Source organism: Colletes latitarsis, chromosome 14, assembly GCF_051014445.1.
Source record: "Colletes latitarsis isolate SP2378_abdomen chromosome 14, iyColLati1, whole genome shotgun sequence".
Lineage (NCBI taxonomy): Eukaryota > Metazoa > Arthropoda > Insecta > Hymenoptera > Colletidae > Colletes > Colletes latitarsis.
This window is the reverse complement of record NC_135147.1, coordinates 22,133,697-22,160,550: the sequence shown is the minus strand read 5'-3', so window position 1 is coordinate 22,160,550 and position 26,854 is coordinate 22,133,697. Positions and strand designations below refer to the sequence as shown.

Sequence of the window (26,854 nt, the reverse complement as noted above, 5' to 3'; positions counted from 1 at the left end):
TTCTGACCACTGTGATGTGTTAAGGCTCGATTCGTGTTATTACACCTCGAAAATAGTTGTATATAATAAGATATCCAGATTTAATACGAAAATTTTGTAACTGTAAGTTTGTAAATATTATTTTCGATAAAGAATGGAGTTTTTTCTTCGACGCTAGTTTGAAATAATTTCTCATGAACCCTTCTACAAACCTATACCAAACTTAACTTAAATCTGAAACTATATTTCGTATCAGTTGTTTAGAATATCGTCCCAGAAAACGTACTTCCAAGCGAGGGATGGAATCGAATATAAGAACCCTCGCGTTGAAAAAGAGAAAAGAATATTAGGGACTGGCAGTAGGACGTAATGCATTAACCGAACGATCGTGTAAACCGTGGAGCAGGTTTCCAACGACACCGCCTTGAATTCGAAATGGCGCCAACGGATACCTAATTGTTAAACGCGCGACAGGGACGGTCTGAAACTCCTCTTCGACGGCTCAGCGCGACGTATTCATTCCCCGGGCCGGTTGTTCGAAGTTCATCTATTAGGGACGAGAGACGAGGGCGAGCACGAACGCGAAAACCGAACTCCTCTGGAACGGTCTCTCCATTTGTCGCAACAATTTCACCAGAGGCACCGGGCGTCGCGACAGCTGCGTCGACGCCGAACGATCTCGTCCTCTCATTACGTTCGAGCTTTTACGAGCGTCGACGAGAGGGTACGCTGAGTGGTAGTTCGAGAGATTGGATAAGGAATCCATAAGTTCCGACGTAATCCCGATGCGTTTGAAAGCGCGGAGTCTCGGAGGACTTGCCGGCAAAGTGATTTCTCTTCGCCCGTTGGACGCGAAGGGGGATGAAAAAGCGAGGAGGAGACCAGCCACGAACGAAACGAGACAGCCGTGGTGAAAAAGCGGTCACGAGTTTCCCAGCGATAGATATGGCCGACCAGACTCCTTTTCTCTCTCTCCTCCACGGCTATATCAACGAATCATTCGATTTTAATCGAATCAAACAATTTATAATCGAACACCACCCCCGTAACGCGCTATACAATTTCGTTTTTCTTTCTTGCAATTGTTTCTTTTAAAAAATTGAAACCTATTAGCTTCAGGATGAATTTTTACGAGACTTACTTTGCATTCCAATCATTTATTTTTCCATAAATTAATTTCGCTACAGCATCGAGCGTCGTTATAGAAAAAATATACAAAGTACGTTTAATCGTGGTCGTTATCGCGTTTACGAGGCTCCGATAAAATCGGTTGGTAACGCGACAGGAATATCTGGGTCGCCATGCGCGCGTCATCGACGCTGCAACCGGAAGTGACGCCATTATCGCGCGAAAAATGATTGGAACGATGGGTTGGCGTGTTCCCGCCACCGCGAAACGGCTGTTCCCTACGACGGATTCCCCGGACATTTATCGCGAACGGGACGTCGAAATTTTTCTCGTCGAATCGGGGGAATTTCCGGGAAAATGAGCTTTCGGTTTAATCACGGCTCAGTATTGACGCTGATGCGCGGGACAAACACGCCTCGCGCGGAAGACAGCGGTTTATTGACACCCCCCCCCCCTCCACCCAACCCCCTTTCGAACTGACGTGACAGTGTCAATTTTAGCACATTTTGTGGGGTTTCGTGTCAGCTGAGCCTGATCGCGACTATTTGTCGATACGTTCCACCTGGACGTAAAATATTTGACTGGAACGTACCGTGCCCGTTTGTTTACAGGCTGATTCATATATAGTGAGTTTCGAAACCTCAGTCCGTGACAGTAAATTTCTGCAATTTAGTAAAAGTACAAACTACAGGTTTCTTTCGCGTCTACGTATTAAGGAATCCAATTTCTTTTGTATATAAAAATATACAGGATGTTCGACCACACCTGGAAAAAAGTTTAATGGGAGACTCTAGAGGTCAAGATAAGACGAAAATCAAGAATATCAATTCGTTGATTGAGGCTTCGCTAAAAAGTTATTAACAATTAAATTCAAAAATTTCAAATCGTTCTGAAAAAATTATTTTCGGTTGCGAGGGTCAATTACAATCATTTTTGGTGAATAGACATACCTCCGAAATCCTATGCATTTTCGAGAAAAAAATTCATTACTGAAAATATAATGTCTGACCATACGTTGATATGTTTCCCTGAAAATTGAAAAGTTTCAAATCATTCTGAAAAAATTATTTTCGGTTTCGGGGGTCAATTTCAATCATTTTTGGTGAACACACATATCCCCAAAATCCTACGTACTTTCGAGAAAAAAATTCTTTACCGAAAATATACTGTGTGGAAATGTTTCTATAACTTTTTACTTTTAAAGTTTTTCTTTTTTTGTCTTAATTTCTGAAACAATTATACAGCAAATGATAAGAATTGCTACCATTAAATTGAATATGCATTACAGGACAAAGACAGGAGAGGATGATATTTATTTTACTTTTAGAATAGAGAAACGTAAAATAATAAACACCGTACACGCCTGGAAAGAATTGTAAGCGCGAAAGAAATGTTTTCGCGTAATTTTTGATCGCGAAGCGTTAGGTGAAATTCTAGCCGAGAGATAAAAATGGAGGCGAAAGCTCCACCACTTTGGAAAATACCCGAGATTCGAAACATCCATTCTCGCGGATGCTCCAGTTTCAAAGCGAAACAAGCTGAACAATGAAAAATCATGCAACGATAAAAACTGTCGTCTTATCTTGAGAATAAAGCACGAGTGTTGACGCAACGCTCTTACGCCGAGCATCTGTATCTTTGACATTTAGATCTCGTTTCCATTGTCGACGATAAACAATACACGCGCTACGAGGGTATGCATATTTTGCAGGAAATGACCCGGAAGCCTCGAATACGTATTATATTCTTCTTTCCGTCGAAACGTGGTACAATATTTATTACCGTGAAGTTAGTCATGAGAATAATAAAACAAAATTTTAATTCCGGTTTTTAGAAAGTCGTTGCAATCGAATTAATCAGTTATTCGAGGCACGTAACGTCCTGCAGAGACGTAAAGAACAAAAGCTCAAGAATTTTTAATTTCTCACGTACTCCTTGGAACCTCAAAAGTATACATGTTCACAGGAAAAAGGGTATTTTCTCTTACACTCGGTTTTATCGCATTGTTTACTTGTCAGGACACGAACAGAATGTAAAGACATTGCATCCAGACGAGGGGCTTACTATTCATAAAATACATCGAATTGGCTCCTGATGTAATGCGCGGGGGAAGAGTCGGAAGTCGCGTCGTAAAAAGTTGGCACGAGTTTATCTTGGGCCACGGAAAGCCAAGGAGAAGATATTTACGATTCCATCAAAGTACCTCGCCTCGCCACCAGATATATCGTTGCCCCAGGAACAGATTAATTAATTTTCTGCTAAGTCAGCGATAACGATATATTTATACGTGTACAAGTTACGTCGCGTTGAGAAATGCTTTTAAAAATGAAATATTGCATGAATTCTCTATTCTTTTCTGTGCTTCCCCCGATATAAATAACAGCGTTTTCGATACGAGAGAATTTACTTTCCGAAATTCACTTGTCAGCACCAGTCACACTCGTGTCTCCGAATTAAAAGAGACCGCCAGTCCTGCAATAAGGTAGCCAACGTTTCGCGCGAATTACGGCAACAGCACACGCTATAGGATCAATCATATCGAGCAATAAACCGACGGGTGAAACGATCGCACAGCAGCCCCCGTAAAGCTTCAATGCGCTACATGCGTTCGCGATTGGGTTACGTGGAATGTTTACGACACCCCCGTAATTGATCCCTCGCCCATCGTCTCGAAACTCGACTTGGCCCCGTTGTAACAAGGCGGGAACAACGTCTGGGAGCGCGAAATACCTTTCGAAATTGGGGTGGCTCGGTAATTGTTGCTAACAGCGACCCAGAAGTTTATTAGGGCGGATGCAAGCAAAAATCAACGGTAACGAGCCGCAATACAGACGCTTCGCGAAATTTTGTCGGAGGAAACGGCGAACAAGATTTGAAATTTCACGTGTAATTTAATAAATTAGTAACAAGTACAATTTAACTGTTCATATTTGCAAGCTGAGTATTTTTAAAACCGATGATAATGGTAAATATGATACAAAGAATTTTATTGGGGAAGAAAAGTTGCAAATAAGTTCGGTATCTATAATGTACGATGTAAAGAAAATGAAATTTATGAATGCTTGCAGTAAGTAAAAAAAAAATTCTTTTTAAGTAGAACGAGTGATGAATGGTCAGACACGTGAAATTTTCAGACTCGATAAGCCTCGAATAAAAAACTGTCATTTCTCTGGTTGTACCGTGCTTGAAACATGGCTCGTTAAATTGTAAATTGTATTTTGTTGCTTCCTCGAGATTAAATGATCGTTTGGATCGAACGTCGCGTCGTGTCGCGTGAATTTCATTTAACCGTTCGTTTAAGATCGCGTACGGAATCCATCGACGAGGCAGCCTGCCAAAGTGTAACTTCTCTCTATAGGTGGATACCTGAAAATAATAGATCCGAGGCTGCGCGCCAACGAGAATCCCCGCGAACTTAATATCGAGGCTGAAAGGGTGAACAATAGAAAAATCAATCGGCTGCGAGGAGATATTGAGACGCGTCTCGCTGGAAGTTCCATTAAAACCGCCGCTCCTGAAACTGACACCTTGAAAAGAGGGCGTCGTTGCAGTTTCGAGCGCAGAGGCGGCTAGGAAAACAACGAAGCAGAACCGTGGCTGAATCGTACCCCCCGACGCGAACCTAGGGTGGAAATTCCCCGTCGAGCGGAACGAAGTCGCGTGGAAAAGCCAGTTAACGGAAATAACAATCCTTTTTCGCGTTTCGTACCATCAAAATTCGCGAAAATGTCGATCCTTTCTTAAATTCAATATTTCCAGAATATATTTCCCCTTTAGATCTGCAATCATCGAACTGGCCCTCTCTTGCACGTTTCGTTGGGAAATACACCAGCCATTTTTATTAAACAACACTGCTTTACATTTTACGATTTCTTTATGTACGAAGAATAAAATCATACAATGTTTTTGAGCAAATTTATTTTGACTCATTTGCTAGTCTAAAATGATCCTATATATAAAAATTTATACAAACATGTAATATAAATTTTCTGAGTGCACTTTACTTATCATTGTTGCCAATTCAATTCGATTCAATCATTTTTACATCATACATTGCGCCCACGATAACTTTCGAGTGACCCACGACGACTTTTGAGTGCCCCACGAGTTATATTGGGCATTGCAAGTATTTCTAACCATGTCGAGAGGCTTCTTTCCAGAATAATGATCCAATATTTCGTTATATATCCAAAAATATTTCGTTTTTAATTTTAAAAGAGCGAATAATAATTCTTTTTTTATCTCCTTTATATCGGTAAATTGCAAGCGTGGAACCAACGTGGAAGTGATGTTATTCCGCAGAATATGATTAATAGAGCCATTAAAGCTTATCGGTGGCGCTTAAAACGATGCAACGATGTCGAAGGAAATGTGCATAGCCTAAAGCTATAAACGGTCGTTGAAAAATGACCAGTGTTTTGCGTTACGCGATACAACGATCATGCTGAATTCTAGCTAGCGAATTACAAATTTCATCCACTCCGCTTAAATGTATTTGCTCTAAAGCGTTTGTTCGATAAATCAAACAACGATGAAGAAATCAATGGAAGTTCTATGTCGCTGGCTACCGGATACTTGGCCGAGGAATTTGTAGATTGTTTAAGAAGGGCTCGGATAACTATGTACTTATTTTACAATTCTGTTACTCCCTTTCGATGGCGTACTTGACGGTCTCCCCAAACAGATAAAGGAAACATGATCCAAAGTACAGGAAGAATGACAAACACAGCTCTGTAAATATAGAAGTGTACAGAAGAATTCTAAAGTAAAAATGTGAAACTCTAGCTAATCTGATTCGAACCAAAAGTTGCATTATTGGCAATAAACTTGTTTTAAATATCAAAACACTTTCCCGTAGAAATTTATATTCTCACTGTTGAATATACCGTCACGCGACAGTACACAAATTGCCACAGGTTGAAACCAGAAATGAAGTCTTTTTCGGGAACAAGCGGATCGCGCGCCAAAAGACAAAGTGGTTCGAGCGGAAAAAAAAAAGAGAAAAATGGGTAAAGGTAAACGAGAGAGTCCTAAATACGATCCTTTGCCTCGAGTATTTCGTAGTGGTGGAAAAGTGGTCACTTTGTCTCCCTCTCTCTCTTTCTCTCGGGCTTTTTTTTCTTCGCGGAAAGTTTCCGCTGTAAAGGCGACGGAGGAACGATACCTCAGCGCGAGTAATTGCTTCGACAGAAGAATGCAATATTCCTCTGTCTACAACGATTCCCGTATTTTTTCTTCCAACTGAGTTTCTCTCCCACCCCTCGGGCGACGTCCGCGTGCCAGTCTGATGTCTTATTACGAGTTGCCTGGCGTTTCGTAGAATTTAATACGGTACACGACGGAATACTTTTACCGTCTGGCTGTTTGGCGAAGCATTTTCACGGACTCGTTTAATGAATCTTGAAGGACGCCAGACGAGGCTCGATTCAAACCGACTTCGAGCGATCGGATTTTTGCAGAGTTGGAGCACCGTGAAAGTTTGTTCCCCCGTTTCGCCACGAATTTTAGGAAATCAGTTATCCGCCCGACGATTACGCCGGAACCGCCATTATGCGAACTTTGCTTATCCAAAACGTTCCATCGGATGATTGTGCCCCGCAATAACTCATCGAGAAAAACTATTGTTCGAGTTCCACCACCGACATTCGATTTTCAAAACACGTGGACAGATCGAACGAAAACAACCATCGAGATATTAATCGTACGACGAGAGCTATTTCAAAATAATTTACAAATTATATAGGAATTCGAAAGATAGAAAAGGCAGAAGTAAATAGATGCTTCTTGGAAATTTATCGAAAGCAGTTGCCTCGTTTTGTCTTTTTCATTACAACCGTAAACAAATAAAGCAAGTGCTTTATCGGGAACGTTCTATTATTCGTACGGGGAAAAAGTTCTTCCGCAACGGTGAAAATTACGGGACGCGACAGAATAATCTCGTGCTCGTCACTCGCCGAATTCGCGGTGCGTGACTGCACGTGAAAATCAAAATATACTTTTTCTCACATCGGCAAACACGTCGGTGTACGTTTGCATGTTTCGCAGTTTATACGTGGCTCGTTTGAATTGCAAGTCAAATAAAAATCAGTCCGGATGGATATTACCATAACATCGTTTTTATTTACTCCGTCGATGTAATTCCGCGAATTAATATTCCGGAACCGCGACGAACGCGTCATAAAAATGGCCAGAGACGCTCCCCGACGACGAAATAAACCTGTAGAAAAAATCGCGTTCATCGTTCGACAACATTTTCATTCACGCGTAAAACAACCGCGAAGGACTCCGAATAACCGGTATTTTAGGCAGAAAGAATTCTTGGAAATCGAAACATCTTTTTAACGATCGAATAAAATCGAATAAAACCGTTTCAAAATTGTATGCCAAATTTTATACCTGCTTGGATCGTTCGTAACTGAAAAATTCTCGACAGAAGTTATCGTCGTTCTCGCTTAGTCGGGCGTTTGTGACGCCTCGACTTCCTCGCGGAACACGCGTGTCTCGTTCGAGCTGCCCGTGAAAAGTCTCGCGGCGTAAACGAGCAAGAGATCGATAGAACGGTGGAGAAATACCATCGACATCGCCGCCCTTCCTCGTAATTTTCCCGAGTCAAACGTCCCGACTCGGCTAACCCTGACACGAGACTCGACGCGACGATGGTTCGACCGTCGCGTACCAGGTAATATGCAAATGACACATCGTCATGACGAAATTTATTCATAGACGCGCAGCGCGCGCGCGCGCGACCGCCCGCAGCTGCGGCTTCGAACTTCCCCCGCCGGTCCCGAGTTCCGTGGAATTGTTGTAACGAACTTACGCCCGCGCAAAAGTTACGCCTTACGGCGATCCTCGCGCCTCAACTTTCCACGCGGCTCATCGAAAGTCGATTTCGTTCGCTCTAGGTCATCCTCTATTCCTATCCACTCGGTTTACGCGCATTTTATCGTGGGGCACTAAAAAATCATCGTGGGTCACCCCAAAGTCGTCGTGGGCCACCCAAAAGTCGTCGTGGGTCATCAAAAAGTCGTCGTGGGCCATCAAAAAGTCGTCGTGGGCCACCCAAAAGTCGTCGTGGGCCATTATAAACTTGTCGTGGGTCACATAAAACTCGTCGTGGGCCGCTCGAAAGTTATCGTGGGGCAGACGCAATGTATCATGCCTAGATACATTGAATTAAGAACGTAAAAATGATTGAATCGAATTGAAATGGCAACAATGACAAGTAAAGTGCACTCAGACAATTAGAATTGAGTAGATATTAAAGAATATCTCTGATTTAATGATTTTTCTTTGCCCTTTGGAATCCTGTTCCATCCACTTTTTTTCATATCAACGATGAACCCGCCACATTGTATCATTCTCAAGAAAGTTTGAGAAGTTTCGCAGTTCCCACTTTCAGCGACGTTGCATACTGAACACCTGGGCAGTAAAATGCTTATAGCTGCGTTATTTTTACGGCTTTTAATAAAATTCTTTAGTGGCGCGTTTTTAGGGCCCTAAGCAGTAAGAACACGGAGAAAACATCGATTTTTCGAAAACGCTGAACTAGAATACCCATTCAAGGCAGACATAACGAGACACAAAAGCAAGATTCAATGGGGAACACTCCGAAGAAACAACGAAGAGAATTATTCATGAAGCGAACAGTTGACACTTAGCCACCATAAACCTTATACACTTTCATGAGGACGGTATAGCGGCATAAAAGATGCGTTTAGAGTCGTGGGAAGGAAATAACTGTAACGTGTCGACCATGTAGCAGACACTTTTCAGAATTTGTTTTGAATTTAAAAAGGGAAAAGCGAATTAATCTCCAAAACAGACTTCGTTACTTTATATGTTTTATAATACACCATATACGGGTAATATGAACTTTCACTGATGAGCTAAAAAAATTATTTCTCAAGATTAGGACACCTAAATTTTAACGAGGCTGTAAAAATAATTTCCACGACAAATTGTGGATATACTAGTTTCCATAGACAATTTGAGGGACTTGATCTGGCGGTCAACGTGTTAAAAAAGGAAACAATTTCCAATCAAAGACCGATGAACCTATCATCTAGTCCACCGGTGTATATTATACATTTTCTCTTATACTAACAGCAACGAAATAAAAAATCTCTTGTAAAGAATTCTAATGTCCGGAATGTCCGATAGGTATCGAGTAAAAATGTTCGCGTAATGAATCGCTGTCGGGCGAATCGAGCCAGTCACCTGTGGATCATTAGCCCAGTTACCCTTGTACTTTTCTTCTCCCTGAAACCCTCGTTTTCTCGAGGAAGCAACCCCAGAGACACGCGACGGCAATTAGGATGTCCGTGTATCGGGTAAAAACATATCGAGTACGAGGTTTCGACACAGCCAACCGAACAACACACTTTTGGCATCGTGCACGGCCACGCGGACGTTGGCTCGCCCCTTGAAATCCGATATTTTTTTGGCCAGAACGCTCGTTTGCTACGGTACGCGTGTGAATCACGAGTCAAGGGGATGAAAGGTTGCGCGACGATGGCTGCATTCTATCGCAATTACGCATCCCGTTGGAAGGCCCTCATCGTATTTCCGTTACGCGTAAATACTTGTTACGATAACGGTCATTACTACGTCGTAAAATGCAACGTAAAAACGTCTCGATTGTTTTCGATCGATTTACGCCCGGATACGAACGCAACGTTTGCTCCTTGCGACTACGACTCGTCCTTGCCCCGATAAGTTGTACAAAGCCAACCGTTCGATTTCCTATCGATCGTATTTTCTACACGGTTTGCATCCGCAAAGCCGATTAGCTCTCGTTGATTGTATATCCAAATTTCGACAGCTCATTTAACCGGCTTAATTGAAATCGTGTTAGTCTTGTTAAATAGAGGTTAACAGACTATCAAAGCAAACGAAATTTCGTGAAATAATCATTGTCAGTGACGTCGAAAACATTTAATAGAATCGTTACAAATTAATTTATCCGGGTAATTTACTTACCGGTTGTATCATTTTAATAAACAAACTAGTAATGTATATACTACAAATTTGGACGCGCGCGGTCCCGAAGTTACTAGTGATTTCTCCCCTTTAAATTGGTTTTTGTTTTACGTTGATTCGACTTTTCGTTTCGGAGATATTAAATATAAGAATCAAATTGAATTTTGAGTAGAATCAATCTACAGATATTGCTGTCTCTTGCAATATTTTGTTTCTCTTATAAAAAAACTTCGAATAATTTAAATTTAGTATTTTATTTCCGTATATAAAGCATACGTTCTCTAATATTATTTCGTAAGAATGAAAGGTACGATTAAGATGTTCGAGTCTCGGTCGAAGCATCAAGTTGTAGCACTCGTTTCTAGAAAGGCGGCTTGATTACCGTGCAGGCTGTCCGCGGGAAACAATGCGGACATTTTATAGTCGGTGTACAACTGGAACAGTCCCCTTGTACTTGCAGGAAACAATAGGTATTATATACAGAAGCATACGCACGGAAATGGCCTCCCCCGACATGTTCGAACTAGTTGTAACTCGCCGTTCAACTGCGCCTGTTGACGAGCCGCGCAACAATTACATTAATGCATTGTCCTTGGTTCCTTTGCCTAACGACTCTAAACGATCGACATCCTCTGCCCTTTCGCCCAATTAAGTTAAAAGCAGTTCGGAATGGCGCGGATTAAAACGCGCGACTTCGAGTTCCCATCGCGATTCGCGGATAACTGATTTGCTCGGGATAAATTTAATAGACGAAATGGACACCTCGCGCACAAAGGAACCGAAGCCCGTTTGACGTGCTCCGTTGCTTTCCAGTTCGTTACAATAATGGACAAATTAGAATTTCCTATTCGTTTCGAGACGATGGATACGAAACCTCGAAATCTTCGAGTGGTCGGAACAGATACATTTGTTAAAATTACATAAAAAGCACACGTCTGACTAGTAAACGATAATTCTACTTAATCACAGTGGACCGACATTGTTATTTTAATGGTAACAGGGAATCGTGTGATGCGTGGAATTTAATTGAAATTTAATGAAATATAATTTTTACTTTACCAAAGTTAGATACTTATCGATTTAATGAAATACCATTAACTTCTGTGTTACCGAGAATTATCGATTCAGAGTTATGCATTGTACAATTAATTAATGAATATTATCTTACGGTATAATATTTCTGTTGCGCAATGTCCATTAATTAGTTTCCTGCATTCGCGTTTATAACTGGTTATTTAACAATGATAATTTATATTTAACGACTACAGTCTATTTCGATAGTTTTCAACGTTATCTTGGATCATGTATATTGTCTCAGTATCGTTGCAACGGGCTTCCGTGTTATAAATGGTTTCAGAGATGTTTTTGTTCTTCCGCGAGCAAGTAGAAAGGGTCGAGTGATGGTCAGACGGGCCGGTAAGATCCGTATCCCTTAAAAATACAATTGAAAGTGGCACTCACCCGTATCGTTGTCTCCTGGAACACCAAGACTATCACTATTGTCATTGATGAAGGCCTCTGCCGTTGACGTGAAGGTCTGAGGTGATAGCGTGAGGTCCGGCCCGCTCTCACTATCGAACAACTCTAAAGTTCCATTGCCTGAAACCCGTGTAAAAAATTCACATTACTTTTGCGCAACCACGAAATGAAAAGTAATTTCTTACGAGCAATAATAATTTAAAATTACGTTTTTCCGCTTAACCCCTTAACGTTCATATCCGAGTCCGACTGCTTTGAAAAACGATATTTGTTTAATCCAATGGTTTAAGGGATGATAATAATTGTTTTCTTTCAAATTATACGTTGGATACAACATTGTAAGTAACAAAAATCGCATTTTTAGAAACAAATCCAATACAGAAAACTGATGATTCTTGGTTAACCAGAAAAATATGAACGTTAAGGGGTTAAAAGTGTTTTCGTGGTATTAATTTTATCGTACACTGTCGAGTAGTGTCCCTTTTGCAAAAAGAAGCATCTTCTCCTCGCGTGCACGAGAATTCCGGGAATCAATGCCGTGAAATGCAACGAGGTTAATGAATCAATGCGGAAAATTGCTCGTGGCGTGCGTTCGTGATCATTCTCTTTTCCTGAATACGTTCGCCACGCCCACGGGTTTATGGCCAGGCCACACGCAGAAGCAAAATCTTGTCCGTTGATTCATCCCGACGCTTCGACGACCTCGAGGCTGGCAAATGGTGCTAACGCAAAAACCACGGCGCGAAAATAATTGGCTTCGATCGCTACGATATGCTACATTCAACTTAAGAAGCAAAATTGCTCTATCACGCGAGTACACGGACTTATCAACGGTTTAAAAAATATTTTAAGGGCAATATTTATGCAACTATGTATTACGTACTGTGTGTTTTAACTAAATGTTTCACTGTGTTATTATTAATCTACCTATTATATGGAACGATTCACTCGTGTCTTTTATTAATAGTTTGACGCTATGTTTCTGTCAAAATTGATGTTCCTCTTCATTCGAAACTTTTGCACTATGTACTTTACAGTCTATTTTAATATAAACGGTAAAAATAATAGCTTCCAATGTTTATTAAGAATTTACTTTCTCTGACAAACAACTCCAAAAGCGAAATGACATTTCTGTAAAATTGATACTTCTATTTGTATTCAATAATGAAACTGAAAATAAATGTCAGAAGAAGCTGGTTTCTCAGAAACTAATGAAAATATTCCCTTCGAATTTAACAAGAAATATTTCGATAACGACTGACGGGTGAAAAATTATTTAAAAAATCACTCTCGATATGTTTCTTTCCAGGAAAGCAGAAATAGAATCGAAACTACCATAAATAGAGGAAAGAGACGTTTCTAGCATGGCTCGTGAGTAGTTCAGGAAGTTCATCGATCATTTCCATCGGCGGTAGCGGCACGCGGGCGAAGTTGTGTAGCGGGTTAAAGAGTTAAACGAGAACTCCTCAGGTACGAGAGGAGTGTCGCTTTCGCATATTTCCACGGCGCACTGACAACAACGCTGAAGCACTCTCAGAAGAACTAGCAACCGGTGGAGGATCTCTCGAGACCTTAGGTGGCCTTCGCGATCCGAGGACAACTGCTGCCAAGTGGTACCAAACTTTGGCTGTGGATTTTAGGTTACAAAGCCCCTAAGCGTTAAGCGACCTTAACTCCGTTTCTGCTCGACGGACCCTCGTCGCGACCGTTTCCGTTCACTCGATTATACCGAGACGTAGACGACCACGATTCTACGACAGATCTGTCACCGAGCCACGGTAACGAGAAAAATGATCGATAGCGCGATTCCAACTGTCGGGATCAATTACGAAAAACAGTGCTGGCTTGGCCATCGAGGAACTCTCGCCCGCTGATTCGTCGTTAATTCTATCGTCTAGATCTTGCAAGTGAGGGCACAAAATTCTCAAAATAATAGGGAATATACAGGGTGTTCGGTCACCCCTGGGAAAAATTTTAATAGAGGATTCCAGAGGCCAAAATAAAACGAAAATCAAGAATACCAATATGTTGAGGGAGCCTTCGTTAAAAAGATATTAACAATTAAATTCAAAAATTTCAAATCGTGCTGGAAAAATTATTTTCGGTTGCGGGGGTCAATTACAATCATTTTTGGTCAATAAACATACCCTCGAAATCCTAACCACTTTCGAGAAAAAAATTCAAGTGTTGAAAGTTTTGGGTGAAAAAAAGACTTTCGAATCGTCTTGGAAAAATTATTTTTAGTTGCAGGGGTCAATTGCAAGCATTTTTGGTCAACAGATATACCCCCGAAATCCTACTCAGTTTCGAGAAAAAAATTCATTACCGAAAATTGCATGTCTGACCATAGCGTCGATATGTTTCACTGAAATTTCATGCGTATCTTTAAAACATCATAACTTCTGAACGGATTGGACGATTTTAATGTTTAAAAAAGCAAACTACGCGTATTTTGATGGAGAATATGTATAAATCGCAAAAATATTCGAAAAGTTGGTCCTTGACCCTGCAAAATGAGAAAAACCCTATAAAAATGGTCCAATTTTCAAACAGCCATAACTCCTACAATTGTGAATATATTTCAATGAAACTTTTTTTTGAAGTAGAGCCCATTGGTACCTACAAAAAAGTATTAGACAACTTTTCTGTAGGGCGTCAAACAAAATTACTAAAAATGAAAAAGGAATTTTTAAGAGAAATCGACAGGGGGTAGGTGCCTAAATTTTTCGACGAAAAAAAAAAATTTCAAATCGTTCTAAAAAAATTATTTTCTGTTGCGAGGGTCAATTACAACCATTTTTGGTCAATAGACATACCCCGGAAATCCTACCTACTTGCTAGAAAAAAATTCGAGAAGGTGTGGAATTTTTCGACGGAAAAAAAAAAATTTCAAATCGTTCTAAAAAAATTATTTTCTGTTGCGAGGGTCATTTACAATCATTTTTGGTGAATAGAGATACCCCCGAAATCTTGCGCATTTTCGAGAAAAAAATTCAGTACTGGCGAAACTTTAAACGTTAATAACTTTTTAACGAAGCTTCTATCAACAAATTGATATTCTTGATTTTCTTCTTATTTTGGCCTCAAGAATCCCCTAATAAAATTTTTCCTAGGGGTGTCCGAACACTCTGTATACGTCGTAAATCATTAGAAAATTTTCATTATCGATATTCATCTTCACGTTGTATAAATGAAATGTTGTCTTTAATCGATGCGAAAAATGTCATAAAAAATGCAAACGTGAGTTGGTTGCCTGGGATACCAGAATATTTGGAAAAAGAAATATACGAAAAGAAAAGAACGGAATAAAAAGGGTTTCCGGGCGACAAAGACGTGTGTTATGAAAGTTAAATAACAGTTTTCGTTGATTAGTCTTTGTTTGAATAAAGTTACTTCGAGGTAATAGTTAAACATTTTAAATAAAACCTGAAAGGAATGGCCCACGAGTAATTACCGATGAAGTCGTTTTTCCAACATATATAACAATAGTAAAAAACACATTTTTCTTTATCATTAATCACTCAATTATAACTCATTTTCTCCGAGAAATATACGCGAAACGAAAATTGCACCGACAAGGCAAGCTCAAGAATAAAATAGGTTGCGAATAATTGTTAACGTCGTACGGAAGCGAATAGTTATAACTGGGTCGATCGATGAACATGGCCTTGAACTTTACCACGCAAGGAACGTCCACGGAGCGTCCGAGGTCAATTTTGATGAAGCCTTGTGTACTCTCGGAACAATCAAAAGCAGAGGATGTCGCTGTTGGCGAAGGATGTCCCAAACGATTGAAAATTCGCCGTGAGCATTCTCAAGAACGAAAGATGACTGCTACGGACTTGAAATTCGATAATTTCCTCGCCAAGGCCACCGGGAGCCATAAATTAAGACGGAAGTCACTCTGAAACTCAACCTGCTTTCCTTCGGATAATTTCCATCCCTTTGCCCTGATTCCCACTCGCATTTTCGATCCCTTAAACTTCGCTAAAACCCTAACTACTATTCTTTATAACTTCAATTTCTCTGGCAATCAAGAGCTCGGTAATAATTCTAATAAAATTTGCTAATACTCAAAGACGTTAGATTTATACAGTAGCTCACGAAAGTAAACGCATCCAATCTAGATCATTAACAAACAGAACGTACATGCTAGGTTTAAGTTTTCAAAGATTGTAAGTAAAGTCACGAGTCTCGAGAATGCATACGTAAAATTACAAACACATCTGAAGACACATACAGAATTTAATGAATAAAATGTAAACATTACATTTCGAGACATTGTGTGGTTCATACAGATTTCGTAGAGTATAATCTTTTAGTAATTGTAATGTGAACGTAAATAAATACTGAAGTTGCATAATAAAAATAAATCTATATACTGTATATATTATGTTTATTGTGAAACTACTTTTAAATTCGTTGCTAAAATAAACTGATTTAGTTTGTGACCAGAAGTGCCATTTTTGCCATTTTTTATAAATCAAATTCAGAGCATTTGTTTCTTATATTTACCTTCTGGAAACCTCTTGCAAGGAATACTTGGATAACGGAAGAGACCGTAGGTACCATTTTGTTGTACCTCGACATTGACCGTGCACACTAATCGCGCAGGAGTGTTCGCGTTAATTCAAAGCGATGGTATGCACCTCGTCCCGAATTAACATATTCCAGATTATCCGGCCCGCGTTCGCGTTGCTGGCCGTTGAGTTAGTTAAATATGTAAATATAAGCGGTCCAGGTACACCGGACGTTCTCCCCAGTTACGAGATCGATGAATCACACCCGCGCGAGCCGGACACGCGCACACGGAACTCGCCGTAAGGATCTGCGATAGATCCCTCGAGGGGACGGTTCGTAAGAGAATTTATGCCCGTAAAATAAATTTTATTATTTCGAAAACCAAAACGTAAACATACTGGCTCGGACAGAGCTCGCGAAACATTTCTAATAAATAAAGAATTTACGAAAGTTCCACTAGAAATCGTTAAATTTTCCATCGAACAAAACTGCTTCCTTTCGACCCGTTCGGATAAATCACACGATTCACGATATTCGAAAGAAAGAGAGCAGAGAGAGCATGCGATCACGGTCAAGAAATACGAGATTAAAGTTCCGAGCCAGGAAGTTATTAACAAACGCGAGCGTGTTATCTGGCGGCAACGAGAAAGGGGTAAAAAGACCACGGTGAGAACAAGAGCGTACGAAGACAAGGGGTTGATCACCGTCGTCCGGAATCGGGGGCAGAGAGACGGGGGCGAAGAAAAAGAAGGAGGAGACGGTGGAAGGAAGCGAACGCGCAACCGAGTTTATTCAGCGCGCGAATGAAGCTCAGATATTAATTTTCCCGATGTATATGGATGAGTTCCGACTGGGCCACGTTGCGTGGGCGAGGGGGTGGACGAGGGCAGGGGAGGGGCACAACGAGAGGAAGAAGCGGAGAAGCGAGCAGAAGCACCCGGTAGCCAGGATGGCGATGATGGTGGCGGCGGCGGTGGTGGTGGACCCAGGTCGGAGGAAAGTACATAGATGTACCGGCGGGAGGTGCTCGTAGAGAATGGCGAAGGGTGGTTAAATTGCTATCGATCCCCCGAGCTTCGCAAATATCGTTTACCTTAGCCATGCAACCCTTCTAAAATCCCATCCGCGCTCTCAGCGCTGCCATCGGTGCATTACGCGATCCGCGTTTCTCGATTCGACCACGATTACGTTCCACCGTGCCGCCGGGGGCGGTTTCGCGTCAAGTTAACGCCGTCGGAAGTTGTGTTTTGAAAAGGGCTGCGCTCGAAAACAGCCATTTTTACCACCCGCCACGGGGAGAACCAAACGCGGCGAACTCTGGATGAAATATCGTACTAAATGAATTTATCACGCTGATTTGTGTACACTCGTGCATTTGTTACGTATTTTCTGGCGAAGTATATTTTTTAAGAAGATTTAAAACTGGAGGCAAACTTGATATCTGCACCCTCGATTTGAATTTTATGTAGGTCGATTACAAACACATTGGCACAAAATTATAAGCGAGTATTGATATTTGTGTTTATCTTGTTTATTTAATTATGCCTATACATAAACTGACGAAGCATCAGTCTCATTAAAATTAAAGGCGAATAATATTTTTTAGAGCCAAACTTGATACCTACACTCTCGATTAGAATGATTTTATAATTATTTGATAATTTTATAGAGGACGATTATAAACACTTTGGCACAAAATTCTAAGCAAATATTGACATTTGTGTTTATCTTTGTTATTTAATTATACCTGAACGTGAACCTAAATAGAACATAAATAGAAGGTTCGGTGCACAATAGTAAGTGAATCGATTTGGTGGAACAGTGAAACTAATTAATAATTTGATTACTAAGATTCGACAAAATTCTCCGGAAATTCATTAGTTTGATAAATTCCACGCAGCGTCAATACCAAGCTTGTATCGACAAGCAAAGGCGACATTTGGTAACGAGAAATTCAACATAGTAAGTAAATCGATTATTGTGACATGTTGTATGTGACATGCCTGTTAATGATATTAATTAGATAGACTGTGTACCTTTTCAAGGCACCAAACATCGTGAAAATACACGGGAATTTTCGTATTTTCTAATGAAACATACACTATTACCTGTTAGCTATTAACGAATCTAAAATTTTTACTCGTAATTTGCGAATAAAATTTGACTCTGTGAAATGGTTAAACCAGTTCTGAGGATTCTAGTTAGGATAGTTGAATGTAGGTAGATTCCACAGATTGGAATTACGTCAAAGACAGGGTTTACCGGATACACTGAATCCTTGATCTACTAAACCCTTCAGTACTGGGGAACATCTACTATTCTACAGCGACGCATTGACCGACTTATGTCACTATCAACGGCAACAGTAAATTTGATTTACGTTGAACATACAGTGGAACTGTCTACGAACGCACGAAAAGACGTTTCCACTCTTAAGTATTGAAGTCCTCACCAGAAACAATATATATTATATGATTCATACAAAATTAAAAGGAAATTTAGTAATGAGCTTTAATTTACTAAAATAAGAACAAAGTGATCTGGGTATATAAATTATCAGTATAGAATATTTTCTGCATATTTTCTAAAAACTTTGAGAAACACTGTTATACAATACAATTATCAGTCATAAATAAAAACAATCTTGAACATATAACCGTGCTATGAACGACCGTAAATGTTTAAAAAACGAACGTACGAAGAGGAACGTTTTAACATGTGCGTCGAGTTCACTCTCCACCAAATGAAGCACTCGACGAACGAAAATAGGTATTTACGGGGCCCGGACGAGATTCGTCTGCCCCCCAGCGTCCCCTGCCCGACGGAGTACGTGGAAATTCCGAGGAGAGGGCAAACAAAAATTTTAATCAAATTGAAATTAATGGTGGTAGGCGTGCTCGAACTGTTACGCTCTCCGAAAACATTTTCGAAACCGCTTTCGAGTGCACCTACGCGATCGATCGCTTCCAATATTCGAGCCTCGAAAATTTTGTTTACCTTTCGGCAGCTGCGCTGTCAGGATTCTGTCCTGTCAGATATGTGTTATCAGTCGGATAAAAGCTCGAACTCTATGTGCTGACAATTACGACCGACGGTATCCGTTCTTTTTTTTTTTTTTTTTTGCAGTTCGACGATTCGACAGTGTAAACTGTTTTCAATTTCCTCGCGCACGGTAAATTTATCTTCGCCGCCAGCAGCGCGAGGGCTGCACTAACAGTCAATTGGAGCTCTGTTAATATTGACAATCGCCCTGTCACGTGGAATTATACAACTCTTTATCCGATCGTACGTAGACGCGGGATCGTTGATCGACGCAATTTTTCATTAACTTTCATTAGTTCGTAGCCTATCTTTTTTTTCGGTTCCCGCAAAATAATCCCCGTAGTTATGATCGCGACGCGGCGAAATAATATTTGCGCTGTCTGGAGTTTTTTTTAGCAACCCCGTCGAACGCGCCGGGCGATATTGAACGTTCGAATTTACCGAAGGATATTGCGTATCGATCGGTTAAACGACACGAGGCGATTAAAATTAATGGATCGCGTGCGGGATAACTCGTTTCGATCGATACGCGCGGTCAATGCGCGTTTTGGATCAAACAACCCTCGAATAATTATACGAAGGGACTGTCGAAAACTTTTTGCGCCTACAGTTGTGTGATAAATCGTCGAAATGTTTATGTATCGGGTTCAAGCACCTCGTCGCTTGGCAAATAATTAAGGTAAACGCACTGATAATTGACAAAGTGCCAGTAGTTGACACTTCGCGAAGTGAATCTTAAAAATAACTTCCCCTGCAGCGATATTTTGAGCCCAGTCTGTCGTGAATTGAACTTTTTATGGGGCTAACTAATCCACATTCTTGAAAACACGTAATTATATCTTTATGTATATTTTTATTCAAAATTAGAAGTGGAAACGTTTCGAATAAATTGTAATTTAGACACTTTTCAACTTTTCGATTTTAGTGACGATAAGAATATACAGGGTGTTCGATCAACCCTGGGAATAATTTTAATGGGGGATTCTAGAGGCCAAAATAAGACGAAAATCAAGAATACCAATTTGTTCATAGTGGCTTCGTTAAAAAGTTATTAACGTTTAAAGTTCCGCCAGTAATGAATTTTTTTCTCGAAAGTGGGTAGGATTTCGGGGGTATGTCTATTCACCAAAAATGATTGTAATTGACGCCCACAGCTAACAATATTTTTTTCAGAACGATTTGAAATATTTTACTTTCGTCGAAAAATTTCACACTTTCTCGAATTTTTTTCTCGAAAGTGGGTAGGATTTCGGGGGTATGTCTATTTACCAAAAGTAATTGTAATTGACCCCCGCAATCGCAAATAATTTTTCCAGAACGATCTGAAATTTTTTTTTTTCGTCGAAAAATTTAGGCACCTAATTAGATTTTCACTAATGAATTTTTTTCTCGGAAATACGTAAGATTTCGGGGGTATGTCTATTCACAAAAAATGACTGTAATTGACCCCCGCAACCGAAAATAATTTTTCTAGAACGATTTGAAATTTTTGAATTTAATTGTTAATTTTTAACGAAGCCTCCATCAAGAAATTGGTATTCTTGATTTTCGTCTTATTTTGGCCTCTAGAATCCCCCGTTAAAATTTTTCCCCGTATGTTTTAAGAGACACAAGCTGATTTTGCAATCATTCGTTACCACAATAAACGTTACAAAGATTGATCGAATCATCGAAGGAATCGTCAGAAATATTTTACGAATTTTTCGCGAGCCTGATGCTTGAGCTCTTGTAAATCCACCTTTGCGATGATAACAAACCAAACCGTATCGCCGTGTACCGGAGTTCTACAACCCAGATTCGAATCTCCCAGTAAACCGAATGGGGCGTGAAAATAAATACCAGCTACACACATAAATACGCGCGTATCGTCGACATTGCCCGCGTCATCCAACACAACGCTCGACGTTACAATATTCCGAATCGATATACTCGAAACAGTTTGCAATTTCACGCGAACGCGATTACGAATAATTTCGCCCGTAATTTTGAGTAAATTCGTTTTTGGAATCGTATTAACGTTCGATTAACAAATTTAAAATCGCAAAGAGGACGGATAACCGTGCCGGTTATTCAAACCAGCGATCGATGGCCTCGACGAGTGACCGCGTATCGAATAACTTCGTTGGTCAAATTTTAAAGTCCTGTATCTCGTTTAACCGGCGCGTCTATAAAGCGGCGAAAATAAACGCGCACGCGAAATGCTTGTAAAACAAACAAAATATACGGAACGGTAGTACACAATTTACATTGCTGTTTTGTTTGGCCGTTACATAGAGACCCCGGAACGTTGACCGGCGAAAGATATTCAGAATCACGCAGGCACCACGGTCGATTCAGGATTTTGCGAAAAATATCGTGTTTCAGCGCTCGGTAAACATGGCTTCCGGCGATTCTACGGCGAACGTAAATAGCGTAAACGTTTTGGTTTATCAAACAGTAAGGATAGAATTGCTCTTCCGTGAAACACCGACCGGCCTCTCCTATTCTTGCGATATTCCTACCGGAAAACCTCCGTCTAACAATGAGCTGTTCACCTCTTCCAACTATACAAACAAAGTATTGCGTCTGAATATTTTCTAAAATATTGTTCGCATCGAACGATCTTGTCGGAATTGAAATGGTACATTTATTTTTAATTTTTTACATTATCAATTCTTCTTAAATAAATTGCACCTAACAAGTGCAATTAGAGAAAAGTTTAGTAGGTTTAGGTCACTCAGGTAAGTTCAAGTACGTCACCGATTATTGCACATGAAAGGTGTGAAGCAGATTTCAAAATTATCCATTTTTCCACAAACAGTAGCAGATCAAGAGAAAACAAAAAAGTATGATACAACATTTTCGTACAACGTCAAACGAATTTATTAACAATCAAATACGAATTTTTAAGAAAAATCGACAAGAGACAAGTGTTGAAATTTTTCGGCGAAATTGAAAAGTTTCAAATCATTCTGGAAAAATTATTTTTAGTTGCAGGGGTCAATTACAATCATTTTTGGTCATTAGACATACCCCCGAATTCCTACGTACTTTCGAGAAAAACATTCCTCACCAAAAATATAATTTCTGGTCAGAAATGTTACTCCGAAATTTCATGCGAATCTTTAAAACGTCATAACTTCTGAACGGATTAGACGATTTTAATGTTTAAAAAAGCAAACAACGCGTATTTTGATGGAGAATATGTAGAAATCGTAAAAATATTCGAAAAGTTGATCCTTGACTCCGAAAAATAAGAAAAACCCCATAAAATTGGTCCAATTTTCAAACGTCCATAATTCCTACAATCGTGAATATATTTCAATGAAACTTTTTTCTAACGTAGAGCTCATGGGTACCTACAAAAAAGTATTAGACAACTTTTCTATAGGGCGTCAAACAAAATGACTAAAAATCAAAAACGAATTTTTAAGAAAAATCGGCAGGGGGTAGGTGCCTAAATATTTCGGCGAAAATGAAAAGTTTCAAATCATTCTGGAAAAATTATTTTTAGTTGCAGGGGTCAATAACAATCATTTTTGGTCAATGGACATACCCCCGAAATCCTAACCATTTTCGAGAAAAAAATTCCTCACTGAAAATTTAATGTCTGACCATAGCGTTGATGTGTTTCACTGAAATTTTATGCATATCTTTAAAACATCATAACTCCTGAACGGATTGAGCGATTTTAATGTTTAAAAAAGCAAACTACGCGTATTTTGATGGAGAATATGTAGCAATTATAAAAATATTCGATAAGTTGGTCCTTGACCCCGCAAAATGAGAAAAACCCCATAAAAATGGTCCAATTTTCAAACAGCTATAACTTCTCCAATAGTGAATGAATTTCAACGAAATTTAGTATGAAAGTAGAGCTCATGGATACCTGCAAAAAAATACTAAACAACATTTCCATACAACGTCAAACAAATTTATTAAAAATCAAATACGATTTAAAAAAAAAAATCGACAAGAGGCTGAAATTTTTCGACGAAAAAAAATTTCGAATCGTTCTAGAAAAATTATTCTGGATTGCAGGGGTCAATTGCAATCATTTTTGGCGAAGACACGTATCCCAGAAATGCAAAGAGATCCGAATCTCAGGCGTCCAACATTTCTCGACGGAAACGATCTTCCATAGCGACGAAAACAATGCACGCAGCCGGTGCAGGGTGTTTCCGGTTGAAGGTCGATTTCTTCGGGCGAACGGTATGCAAATTGTATTAAGTGTCCGCTCGCCGTACACTGTATCACGGTCGCTCGAGTGGCATTACGAAACTTAAGCCGTAGCGTCGCGAATGTCGCGAGCTGCGGATGGCATCCGCCCTTTGTGCGCCGTAAGCCAGGCCCATTATCTCGGCCACCCTGGAACTTAAACTCGAGGCCCACCTTCGCCGACCCCGTCGCCACCTTTGCCGCGTCCCTGCGAATCCACCCGAGGAATCCTCCACCGCTATTTCGTTGATCCTCCGAGTGGCCTTTGTTCGCGGACGTCTGCTCGGGAAATATTTCTCCGCGGCTCGGGGCATGAATAATTAAACGACTCGAAATGAAAGAAGTCGAGAGAGACATCCTTCGTGACAAAGTTTCGAATTCAGAGACAATCTTCAACTACCACTCCTTTTTACCGAAATAACTTTCAACCGTAACTGCACCATGTACACTGGAGGCGTCAATAGTAACACGGGGCGATTGCAACAAATCTTGAATATACAATACAATACATCCATGGGTTAACAATACAGTTGCTCAATGAACAAACATGTTCAACGAAATGACTTCTCGACGCCGTAAAGCAGTAGTTTCTTAGTGAATTAAAATTGTGATATTACTGAAGTACTTCTTTCTCTTAATCATTAGTCTCGTCATTTCGAATGAAATATCGATCGTTAATTAGCACTTTTAAACGTATTGTTGGTGGAAATTTGTAATATGGAGCAGATATGGAGAAAAATTTATTCGAAAGTCAAAGTGTTACTATTGGCCCCAACAAAAGACCAATTAATTTTTGGTCGAAGGGGAGAGGAGACAAATTTTTTCCTAGTTTTTCCAGATTGATGGGGGAGAAAAGAAGCGTGCAGATAATTCGAGGAAATATGTTGGACCCCATACTCGCAGGAGTAATCGCGCCATCAGCCGGGTATGACAGGTGATCGAATGGTGGCACCCTGACGGTGTCGGCATTAGTTACCAGGACGATCCTGGCGTGCATAAAGACGGTCTAATCGGCGCAGATGAGACGGGGCGGGGGTAATTACGCTCGCGGCCCAATAATCATGCCATTATAATTAATGCGTTGCAATTAAGGCGGCGATATAGGACGACCGACAATCGAGCCGTGATTGCCGATTAAACGTTTTCGCAGCGAGGCGACGCGTTTATCGGCGCGATGCGCCTCGCTCGCTCGTTACACGGCCACTGTGGTGGAAATAAAAATTACACGCCGGACTATGCCACTCGATCCTCGACCGACAGACAAAAATTGAGGGCCCTCCTCGCCCGTCGACCAGCGTTTCGCTGCTCCCTACTTCCAAAAACAAAGAAAAACGCAAATACCAGTAGATCATTCGATAAGAAATCTGGTACTATGTCGAAACCTTGATACTGTTATGGAAATCTTGTTTGCAATGTGAGTAACTTTCGTAAACACGAATGGAATTCCATTTTCGTGTCAATCAGAATTTAAGTAGTGGATGAAATATCTATTTAATTCAATTTTCTAAAAATTACGTTGAAGAACGTATTCTTTCAGAGACAACGGTTACCAATAATGGTAACATTTTCAGATTGATTTTCTGTAAATGTAATATAACGTAACTTGACAAATGTTCTATTAGGGCTTTCTGCTCTCGAAGTCAGCGGGATCGAATATAGCGTATTACGATCCGAGTAACTTGGTTAATTAATGAATCCAGCAAACAGATCCCGACCGAAGAGATAAAGTCTTTAAAACGTTGGTAAGTAACGCGCGAAAAAACGAGAACGGAAAATAAATTGGATTACAAGGTTCTCGACGAACGGCTCGCGACAAAGAACGGTACAAAGGAGACTGAAGGTAAATAATAGAGCTCCGAAAAAAAAGGAGGGAAAATGAAACGAAATACCGGGGAACACGAGAAGGGCGAGCGCCATGTACCGCGTACGTTTAAACAGGGGGGAACGAACGTGTGCGGAGCGAGGCGGACAGAGAAAAAGAATAACGGTAACGAACTTCGTGCAATAAGAATCGCAAGTAACGGGCTCGCCGGGTATTATTTCGGTAGCGAAGTCAATTTGCAATCAGCGGTGCAGCCGTTCTCTCCTCGTTTCCGACGGAACGAGTATAGTCCGTATTTACTATAATGCGATAAGAGGCGAGCGGTATCGTACATTTAAATGAGACTGGCCCGCATTTTCCCGTCCCGGTCCCTTCCTCGGCCACTCTCCTCTTTTTATTTTATTATCGTCCCCCCCACCCTCGTAGTTGCTATTTCTTAATCCGACGCTACCTCGCCGACTTCTTTCGATAAAAATGACGCCGTCAGCCGTAAGTTTGCGAATCGTTAAGCTCTCGCGGAGACACGAAGCAATTTCTTAACCGTTTGTGCCATTCGTGTGAACAGAGAAAGGAACTTGCGTCGTTGGTCGTCATTTTTAATTGATATCTGTTAGCGCAGTAAACTCTATTTTACACTATTTCACTGTTATCGTTACGGGGAATAATGCAAATGTCTTTGAATTGTTCGTTAACTCGAAAATGACACCAACATTGAGAATATTTTCAATTACAGTGAATTCTCGATGATGTATACTCATACGTGTACTCTTTCTACTTGATTTAAATAAGAAACTTGAACTGACGATGTGTTATTATGTATTTGATATGTTTAAGTAATATTATATTAACATAAACTTCTGTTTTTGATTATCAACCGGTAAATATGTAGTAAAAATACTTTATATGAACATTTTATAACAGTAAGCACTGTAATAAAGATTTTCATACCTCCACAGTCTACTAATTTCATTAAAAATCATGTAGTGTATTATTAAAAATTGATTAATTCTGCTCGAGCAATTTTTAACATTTAGTACTTAAATCATAATATATATAATACAGTCGTAAATAATATTATATCAACGAATGAAAGTTTCAATTATTATAATAGAATTAATGAAATGGAAGCTTCGTAGAGGGTTGTTTGAGCCCTTAAATACAATAATTTGTATCTTGTAGTATTTCTTATATTTCTGCACGTTGAGTGAACTCTGTAGCTCTTTGAAAATTCAAATTTTCCATAAATGCAGAAATATCCAGTCTAATTGTTAGTAATCGAGTCATTGAGTATACAACCACCAAGTCAGAAATATGAATTGAAATTAAATACTGAGTTAGATAGCAAAATTCACGACTCCTTGTCGTTGCAGGGAACTGTCGAATTTTGCTGATGCTCCCTATTTTCACGGAACTGACAAAAGACTCCGAAACAATCGCTACGAAGGGTGTGCAGGAGCTAATTAGAGTTAGAGAAGCGTGTAGAACGCAGAAGCAGCTTCGAGTCACGGATCAAGCCTTTATCGTTGAGCAACGAGGCCGACAAAGGGAGGACAGTAAGGGATGCGTGCTCCCTAAGAGCTTGAGTGGTCAATTTGTCTGAGGTCACTCATCCGTTTTCCCCAAATAACAACGCAGCCAGAAGATCCCCGTGCTCAACGAATCGGATAACACCGGGAAGATATTCCTCCAGAATTTATGAAAGACAAA

The 26,854-nt window shown here is 40.2% G+C and overlaps 1 protein-coding gene across 7 annotated transcripts in view; it reads right to left on the bottom strand.

Annotated features, from left to right (window-relative positions):
• LOC143349937 (uncharacterized) overlaps positions 1 to 26,854 on the bottom strand; it is a 539,266-nt gene that overhangs the window by 219,145 nt on the left and 293,267 nt on the right. For all 7 annotated transcript variants that reach the window (XM_076781601.1, XM_076781602.1, XM_076781607.1 and 4 more), the window contains one exon: positions 11,548 to 11,685. In XM_076781601.1, coding sequence (XP_076637716.1) covers positions 11,548 to 11,685 — 138 coding nt within the window. The remainder of the gene's footprint in view (positions 1 to 11,547; positions 11,686 to 26,854) is intronic.